This window comes from Amaranthus tricolor, chromosome 2 (genome assembly GCF_026212465.1).
Source record: "Amaranthus tricolor cultivar Red isolate AtriRed21 chromosome 2, ASM2621246v1, whole genome shotgun sequence".
Classification (NCBI taxonomy): Eukaryota; Viridiplantae; Streptophyta; class Magnoliopsida; order Caryophyllales; family Amaranthaceae; genus Amaranthus; species Amaranthus tricolor.
Window position 1 is genome coordinate 7,691,679 of NC_080048.1, and position 10,451 is coordinate 7,702,129.

At 28.6% G+C, this 10,451-nt stretch overlaps 1 protein-coding gene across 1 annotated transcript in view; it reads right to left on the bottom strand.

Annotated features, from left to right (window-relative positions):
* The window catches only part of LOC130804172 (endo-1,3;1,4-beta-D-glucanase-like), a 14,799-nt gene extending 5,167 nt beyond the window's left edge, over nucleotides 1–9,632 (bottom strand). The window contains exons 1-5 of the mRNA XM_057668527.1: nucleotides 9,245–9,632; nucleotides 8,619–8,640; nucleotides 7,062–7,188; nucleotides 6,160–6,250; nucleotides 4,776–4,868 (exon numbers count right to left, since the gene is read on the bottom strand). Of these exons, the coding sequence (XP_057524510.1) occupies nucleotides 4,776–4,868; nucleotides 6,160–6,250; nucleotides 7,062–7,188; nucleotides 8,619–8,640; nucleotides 9,245–9,398 (487 nt within the window). The 5' untranslated portion in view covers nucleotides 9,399–9,632. The remainder of the gene's footprint in view (nucleotides 1–4,775; nucleotides 4,869–6,159; nucleotides 6,251–7,061; nucleotides 7,189–8,618; nucleotides 8,641–9,244) is intronic.
* Between the last annotated feature and the right edge of the window lie 819 nt (nucleotides 9,633–10,451).

Below are 10,451 nucleotides of genomic sequence, written 5' to 3' on the forward strand. Positions count from 1 at the left end.
AGAAATTCGAGGATTCCATTGGTCAAGGTTTTGTGGTCAAACCACGAGGTTGAAGAAGCGACTTGGGAAAAAGAGGTCGACATGAGAGAGCGTTATCCTAACCTTTTTGGTAAGTCCTAGTTTCGGGACGAAACTATCTTAAGGGGAAAGAGTTGTAACATGCTCAAATTTCTTAATCTTAATCTTCCGATTAATTATTCCGAATTATTTTTTAATTTGAATTCCTAATCCTTTGATTATCTAATTCAAATCACCTTTAATTCCTAAATCTTATTCCGATTTTGTAATTTCTTCCAAATATTAAACTTAATATATATATATATATATATATATATATATATATATATATATATATATATATATATATATATATATATATATATATATATATTCTTAAAATTTCTTTATAATCACTAAAATATTATTTTATACCACGAAAAGTAAAATTTTAATATTATATTTACGATTTTATTAAAACGTTACGTTTCAATTTCGTTTCCTTAAACTAACTTTACTACTTATCATTTTAACCTTACAACTTTAATTTAATTATTTTATACCTAAAAATTAACTATATTTTTTTTTATTAACTTTAAGTATAGTTTTAACCAAAATTTTCTAAGTAAACTATCATATTTTCATAATCAAACCTTAATCAGACTTTCCCATTAATCTAAAACATTTCACTTGTATAAATTAGAACAAAAAAATTTGATGAACTAAAATCCTTTCTACATCAATCCATGATGTTCATCACTTACACAAGCTATCACCATTTCGTTACACAGGTTAACCTTCTTCTACACTCCAAACTCTTACACATTCACTTACACACTTCAACTCTTACACATTCAATTACACACTCGAAATCACTTACACAAGTTAACCTTCTTCTATACTCCTAACACTCTTTTTCATACAATCTTATGAACTAAAAAGTTGCCTAAAACCCATTATAAATACCCCCCTTAACCATGAGATCACTTGCACCCCCGTCATCAAATCTTTCTACCATTCTTTCTTATATCTTCACTTCATTAACATCTTACTAACTTTATACCCTTTTTATTAGTTGAAGAATCAAATGAAGATGAAGCTTGATATTATCAGTTCTTAAGCCAATAATCATCAACTTTTGAAAAGTCAAGTATTATCTTTTGGAGCTTGGATATCATTTTCTTTTGGGTAATTGAAGATCTACTTCTTTGAAGCTTGGAGCCTTAAAGACTTTCTCTTTTGGAGCTTATTTCTTTGAGTTCTTATTTTTCTATTATTATTCTCTTACTTGGTTTAGCACTACGTTTGGAGGAAAATGGTACACATTTTTTTAGCTCTCTCGTTATGTGATATTTATCTATGGTTACTTGATAATATAAAAAGCATGATCAACATGATTTTATTTTAATCATTTAAACATTACACGGCTATATTAAAGTCATATCTAGTTTAGTGATATTTTTGTCAAAATAATAATAATTTTGGGACACTCTAAAAAAAAGAGTTATAAATATGGAAATTCTTAATTAATATGATAATGTAGATATATATATATGAATTTTTTTATGTGAAGTATTATTTTAAGTTTCATGTATATTAGCTTTATGAACTTTTGCATTGAGAAAATACTTAAAAATAATATCTAGTGATGTTTTTGTGATGAAATCTTGGTAGATAAAATTAATGTGAACTAGGAATTTTAAAAAGAGTATTTTATAAGTACTTTATAAAAGCTAAAAGTTAGGATATCATTTTAGATATATTCCTTGAGTTTTACTTCATTAAAATTACGTTTAATTGAATTTTCGTTTAAAAATATTATTCTAATAGGAAGAGGTGTTGAATACTTTCTTAATTATGAAAAATAGCTAAGAAAATATATTACATTAGTTTAAAATAAGTTAAAAGTTTATTAATAAATTTGAAGAAAAAAAAAGTTAAATAAGAAATAAATATTAAATGGGCTCTTCTTAACTTGTAACTTTTTAGCATACTCCTATAACATGTTGAATCTCATGATGACCCTAAGGCAAATTGTCATGGACCCTATGGACTTTAATTATTATTATTATTATATATATATATATATATATATATATATATATATATATATATATATGTATATATATATATATATATGTATATATATATATATATATATATATATATATACATATATATATATATATATACATATATATATATATATATATATATATATATATACATATATATATATATATATATATATATATATATATACATATATATATATATATATACATATATATATATATATATACATATATATATATATATATACATATATATATATATATATACATACATATATATATATACATACATATATATATATACATACATATATATATATATATACATATATATATATATATACATATATATATATATATATATATATATATATATATATATATATATATATATATATATATACATATATATATATATATATATATATATACATATATACATATATATATATATATACATATATATATATATATATATATATATACATATATATATATATATATACATATATATATACATATATATATATATATATATATACATATATATATATATATATATACATATACATATATATATATATATATATATATATATATATATATATATATATATATATATATATATATATATACATATATATATATATATATATATATATATATATATATATATATATATATATACACACACACATATATATATATATATATATATATATATATATATATATATATATATATATATACATATATATATATATATATATATATATATATATATATATATATACATATATATATATATATATACATATATATATATATATATATATATATATATATATATATATATATATATATATATATATCGATTTATGGCTAAAATGATTGTATTAATTATTTAAAATAATAATCATGAATTTTATTAGTTAAATAAACTTATATCTTTAAAATGATTCCATATCATTTTGGTGTTTTGATAAAATTTTTATTTTTGACTCAAGTAATTATAAAGAATTATTAATCGGTTTATCGGTAAAATAGTCAAACTAATTTGTTGAAATGCTTAGCGTTGTTTTTCTTGAAAACCCATTTCATTTAGATTTTGGACCCTTATTGTCAGATTATTTTTCATATTTATGATAGATCTGTTTTACTATTTTATTTGGTTATTTGATAAAATACGTTATTAAGTACTTAGAAATATTACCCTTGACTTTTATGATTATTTATGACATAATAATGACTTAGTTTAGCCTCAGGAATCTTAGTATAACTACTAAAGTTTATTATTCAATTAATATTAATTTATTAGATATTAGTAATTTGTTTCTATTAAATGGGTAGAATTGTCAAAATTTTGACTAGTGAAAGTTTGACTTATAAGAATGTAAACTATTTCGGTTTAGAGACTTGTTTGATATTGCATAATATTGATTGTATGACTCTGATAATAAGGCAACATCGAATCGTGGACCGGCATGTAAAATCCCGGCGTCCGTGTTAGTCAGCACGTAAAATACGGTGTCAGACAGGTGGTCCAAGAAAAACCCATCCTGTGGAGTCCCGAGCATAACAGTATTGAGAGGAGTGACGACTCCCACCACAGTTAGGGTTTAAGACTACGGTCCTCACCTAACCAGACTCTTACATATATCAATTGTCATTATTGTTGTGATCTTGTGATGTGCTATGATGGTAAAGTTATGAGGCTTAATCGAACTTGATTGAATAAGCATTAAGGTTACCAAGTATTTAGTAGCAGTAATGAACTTCTGCAAGTATTGAGAATGTAACTTAATGGCTTAATAAAGGTCAATAATGAGTAATAACCTTATATCGCATCATAAGCTTGTTGAGGAAATTGTACTCGGCTTTATTGCTGACCGATTTAATCGGTTGTCATCCGTATTATGAATGACAATATTTTACAGGAAAATTTAGCTTAGATTTTGATCCAGGTCGCAATTTTAATTATTCTATCGAGAACTTGGTTGCATTGATTTTACTTGATGACTTTGATGACTATCTTGTATTTATGTTTTTTTTATCGTATTTAAGCAAACCTTATGTTATATTTTCTCAGTTGTAAGATTTTTAACTTATATTTTGAACGGTTTTAGTTTAAATGGTTTTTAGCAGTTCGACGTTTTACACTTCCGCATTATTTATTTTAAGTATAATTATTAATGTTAATTATATATCGAGAATGCGACTCGTGCAACAACAATATTCTTTTTGTCCCTTTGTGCTAAATCATAACATTCAAACATGCAAGGATTTTTTTAAGTACTATAAGGCAAATTCAAATCCACATATTGCACCACATTTAGTATATATAAAATTATGTAAGAAAATCAGGGCCCCCAGAAGAAAATTGCAGTCAAATATTGACAAGAAAGTAACATTTCTCGTAAAAGATAACTCCTCCGTCTAATGAATTAGCTTTATTAAGAAGCTAATATTAAGAAGTAGGGTTTTTGGGTCAAATTAGTTATATTAAGATAGAGAATATAGAGTAAAAGTGATGAAGCGACTTTATAATTAAAGCGTAGTTAAATAGAAATAAAATAATTTTATTGGATGTGTTGTAAAAGATAATTGGGCAATTTCATTAAGAAGTCTAAAATAAAAAAATTAGACAAATTAATTGAAACAGACCGAAAAATTACAAGGTGTTATATGTCAATACAAATTTACCTTTGATATCATCCTCGGTAACAAATGAAGGATGTAGGAAAACTCCTGCTTGTATGTATTCAACACTTTGTGCTAGTAGTGCTACCACTTTGGCTGTATAATCAATTTTAGGCACATAAATTTATGGAAAAATTGTTGAAAAAGAATTAATCTTTCATTCATCGCGTTTTATTTTTATTAATTATCTAATAATTCAACTTTTGTTAGGTATTTGATCCTAACATATTCAGTGATTTGAACCACCACAACCTCACCACCTGAACCACCATAGTTCCACCCCCTTATACCGGGTATGCTGGGAGTAGGGGTGTTCAATGGGCCGGATAAGGGTGCCGGGCCGGACTTAAATAAATATGGGCCGGTTCGGATAAGAACCTTTTATAATTAAAATGGGCTTAAAATAGGTTGGGCGTTCGGACGACTCCCACCACAATTAGGGTTTAAGACTACGGTCCTCACCTAACCAGACCCTTACATATATCAGTTGTCATTATCGTTGTGATCTTGTGATGTGCTATGATGGTAAAGTCATGAGGCTGAATTGAACTTGATTAAATAAGCATTAATGTTACCAAGTATTTAGTAGCAGTAATGAATTTCTGCAAGTATTGAGAATGTAACTCAATGACTTAGTAAAAGTCAATAATGAGTAATAACCTTCTATATTGTGCTTGATGATTATTTTGTAAGCATGATTTAACTATCACATTATAAGCTTGTTGAGAAATTATACTCGGCTTTATCGCTGACCGATTTAATCGGCTGTCATCCGTATTATGGATGACAGTATTTTGCAAGAAAATTTAGCTCAGGTTTCGATCCAGGCCGCAACTTTAATTATTTTATCAAGGACTTAGCTGCATTGATGTTAATTGATGTTACTTGATGACTTTGATGACTATATTGTATTTATGTTTTCTTTATCGTATTTAAGCAAACCTTATTTTATATTTTCTCAGTTGTAAGATTTCTTTTTTTTACTTATGTTTTGAACGGTTTTAGTTTAAATGGTTTTTAGCAGTTCGGCGTTTTACACTTCCGCATTATTTATCTTAAGTATAATTATTAATGTTAATTATGTATCGAGAGTGTCGCTCCTGCTACAATTAGAGTATAGCCCGTTTTCGGCCCCGCTCTTACAACGCCCTTCTAAAAATGGACTGAATAAGGGCTCAAAATGGGGGTCCGACCCATTAAACACTCCTATCCGAAAGTAAATACATAAAAGATGAGATTATTAGAAAATAACCAATATATTAGATTATTTATAACGATCAGTGAAATATTGAATTATTTTCTATCGATTTTTTTTGAATTTAAATATGTAAAACAAATATGCATGAAATATATTTGCAAAGGGGAAATAAGGAAGTTGAAACCTAACCTCCCCAACAACAGCCAACAGCTCCAATTTTATTCATCCCTTTATGCTTCAAAGATTCAACTATTGGTTTTACCTCTTCAAATCCTTTGTCCTAATACATATGAAGAAGCATATCAATGAAGTGTTAGACAAGAACATTGCCACTTCAGTTGGAGAAAATAAACGACTTCAAAATTTAACTAAAGTAATACACAAATTCTCAATAACGACTGTCTTACCGTGATCACAGTCTTAAATAAGGTTTAATAATCTAATTAAATTAATCAAATCATTTATTTTCGTTCTTACAATACTCACTTATAGTTGTTTAATGTTTAACACTAAATTAATTAAATACTCACTTTAGTTGTGTATTTATAACATACACCTTAAACCTGAAGGGACTAACCAACAAAGTTGAGATCGTCTTAGTTTACTGAAATATATTTGTAATATTTGCAAATTTAGACTCTATTTATATAGACTTGTCTCATCGTAACATAGTCTTATACAAGAGTAGCTAAAAATGATATTTGGTTGTATTCTAAGAAACAATTACATCCTCGCGTGGACAAGACCACCAGTATGCCATTGTGTAAAGTCCCATATAAAAGGAGAGTCAACTACAAACAAATAAACTTCATAAAGTTCCTTCCTAAAATCACATGGTTGTAGGAGAGTAGCCCACTAAGTTCATAATATCATAAGCCAACATGACGGGATGTCACAATTTTAAATTTTGTCCACATTTAACATCATATATAAAGAGGACATGTGTTGCATCTACACTATTAGTCAAAACTTTGCTTTTATGTGAGGGGCGCAATAAAGTATAAAACATATATTAGAGCTACAATTATCGACCAAAGTCTGAAGGGCCTTCACTTTGATTTGACCAGCATAGTGTATGAACACAAACTTACAGTTCCATGGTCTTTTATCCAAATATAAAGTGGTCTATCTTTGATCTCAGGATTGATTGGATCTCCATGGAAGAAATCAGGGACAACAACATAGTAACCAGCTTCAGCCACTTTGTCTGCGAGCTTCCTGCTCCACAATGGAACAAATTTGGTCTTTAAAGATGCTAATTTTGTCTTATGTTTGGAAAATCTATTAGATAAGTTGTTCATTTCATACGTATACAAAAAGGGTACTAGAAGGTTTGACAAAATGCAATTTTTTGTGTGAGACAGTCTCATCATGAGACGTTTCTCATACATGGATTGAATAGTCAACTGATACAGGAAATTCCACGTGGTGACCTTGAGTTTTTGGTTTTTCCATAAATGTTATTTTAAATTCGCATGGTGACCTTGAGTTTCCGACTTTTCCATGTGGTATACAAAATGTTAAGTTTTTGGTTAAATTAAGTATTAATTTCGACTGAATTTCAAAATATGTGGTCAATTAGGGTGATCACGACATTTATTTTTTGGAAAAAATGTCATTACGTTAGGTAAAAATAGCATAAAGTAGAGTAAAAAACTTCCCTTTTGTCTACCACGTGGAAAAATTAGAAGGTCAAGGTCACCACGTAGATTTAAAAAAAGTCTATCTACCACATGGAAAAGCAGAAAATTCAGGGTTAACACATTAAATTTCCCATTATTAGCACATGAGCTCGTTGGAGCAAGTCCCAACTCTAATGGTGATGTAGGTGACTTTAAACACCTAGCAGCATACTCTATGACATGCAAACTTGAGATTGATGATGTGTGTGCGATGGGGCATAGGAGGATAAACTTTAGATCATTTGATGAAGTGATCATTGAGGATCATTTAATTTAATGTGTCTTGATCAAGGCAAGGGAGTGCTCAAGGAAGACTCTTACACGTGCCTTAAACGAGACAAGACACAAAAGGAGGCTTGCTTGAGCGAGGTAGCAGGTGCATAATAGACATGAAGTTTCGGACCTAACCGCTCGTCCGAGCATGTCCTTTGCTTGTTCAAGCAGTGTGGTCCAGCCCACTTTTGCGAGTTTTTGATGTTGCGGTACTTTTGTCTTGGGGAGCAAGACAATTATCCTAGGACGTTACTAGTAACAAAAAAGTTTGTCAACAAAAAAAATACGAACAAAAAGATACTCACCCTTCCCCATCCATGTCGTCTTCCACCCCTCCACCAAACCCACTGCCCTGAATATATATCACCACTTTCATCAACTACCGCAAAATTCTGAACCACTACCACCACCACGCAAAACTAAACTAAGTTATCACTAGTCCTTCACTTTAATCACCACCACCTCCGTTTTCATCTCCTTTACTATCAAATTTTCTCTAAACATTTTCGATCTCTAAATTATATTTCACAAAATTAGCTCGATCACTAGTTTCTCATAATTTTATCGCTAATTGCGACCAGATAATTACTAGTCACCAAATTTTTACCCTTTCTCATTTTAGACGATTTTTTATTGGGATTTTCGAGTCCAATACGACTAATAAACATAAAAATAGTTGTGAGAGAGTATTACCTTAACTTTGGAGCTTCATAACCTGCAGCCACACATACCAAAGAGATAGAATGATCAGGCTTCACCAAACAATATAAAAAGTTAAAAAAAATGAAGCATCATAGAACAGAAGACCTACCTAAATGGCTAATTCTAATCTTCAAGCACAAAAACTAAAACAGTTTTAAGTACTCTTCTAAATTCAAATAACAACATCAAACCCAAATCATCATCCCCAAAATAGTGACACCATTTATATACGTCACTCTTAATATGTATTATATTATTAATTTATATGTGAAAATAATATACATATTACATAATTGAAAATTTATTTGATTTGATTCAATATAAATCTTATTAATATCAATTTTAAGTAATTTTTATCATACACAATTAAATTGTTGAAAATACTTCACATGTGAGACAATATTCTATATCGATAAAATAGTGGATTGTGGACTTGCATATATCTTGGATGGGCTAATCCTCCTACTACCATATGATTTTGGAAAATAATAAATCTCATCGAATGTATGTGCAAGTCAATCTGTGGATTTATGGGCCTGAGCCCATGAATGTCCCATGCCCACACGAATAGGCTACGATGAGATAATTTGACGAATTGTAAAAGAAAAAAAAAATACCGAAAACATCACTGATGAGGATAACAGCAAGGTTGGAATTAAAACTGGCGGATACATAACATTTGAGGCCACCAATCTCTTCAACATGCCCAACTCCACAACTTGAATACAAAACGGGAGGATTCTCGCAACATTGGGTCCCACTCTCCGCCATCGAGTAACTCTTGTTACTACCAATTAATTTTGATATTGAAGCTTTTTTGAATTTATACGTGAATTATCTCTTCTGCTTTTTATTTAGACCCGTATAATTGACTAAAATGATCTGACATAAAGAAAAAGTCAATTTTTGCTATCTCAACTTAAACCAGATGAGTATTTATGAGTTTCCTTTGCACAAAGGTTGAGATGGAATACAAAAAGCTCCCCCGTTTGCGTCTGCAGTGACTTCATTTACTTGTATACTTTGTAGTTGTTGAGTGAAAATGGCTTTCATTGACCTTGATAGATACCCCTCTGTTTATAACTCAAAAAAATAGTACATAATTGAAATAGTAAAGGTGTTCATTTGGGTCATCGGGTTGGTTTCGGGTCAGATGTTTCTGTTCAGTTTAAAATTAGGTTTTGGGTCCATGAAAATTCATTTTTTAAGTCGGGTCAAATTGGATTCGGTTATAAGATCGGTGTGAAAAATTCAAGTCATCAAGTCTATTTTGAATACCTCTAAATCGTGACAATGTGGATGACTTTGAGTGTTTGGCAATTGATTGTTGAATGTCGCCGATTGACCTTTTTAAGGATGCTTGTTTGATCAATGAGATATATTGATTATTTTTATTGACTTTTAAGCAATCTGATCAAATAAGTCAATATTTGGATGGGATTAATTTTTCGCTATTGGCACGAGATTAATTTTTGTTGGTATACCCTTGCCACTTAAAATATGACTTTTGCGAGTAATATATCTTCAAGTTATTGTCAAGATAATATTTCTTTTAGTAGTAGCAAATTGATGAATTTCAAAAACATATATCTTCAAGTTAGTCAAGATAATATTTCTTTAATACCAGCAAATGATGAATTCCAAATTTGCTAACATGTGAATATAAAATGATATTCTCTGTTTTTTTGTTCATTTTATTTTTTTTTTTATGTATTTTAAAGCAAATTTTTAGTACACTATCCGGTCCATAAAATGTGTGACCTCAAGTCATATAAAATGTGTGATTAGGTCCATTTTTCGATTCTTCTTTTTTATAATTAATAT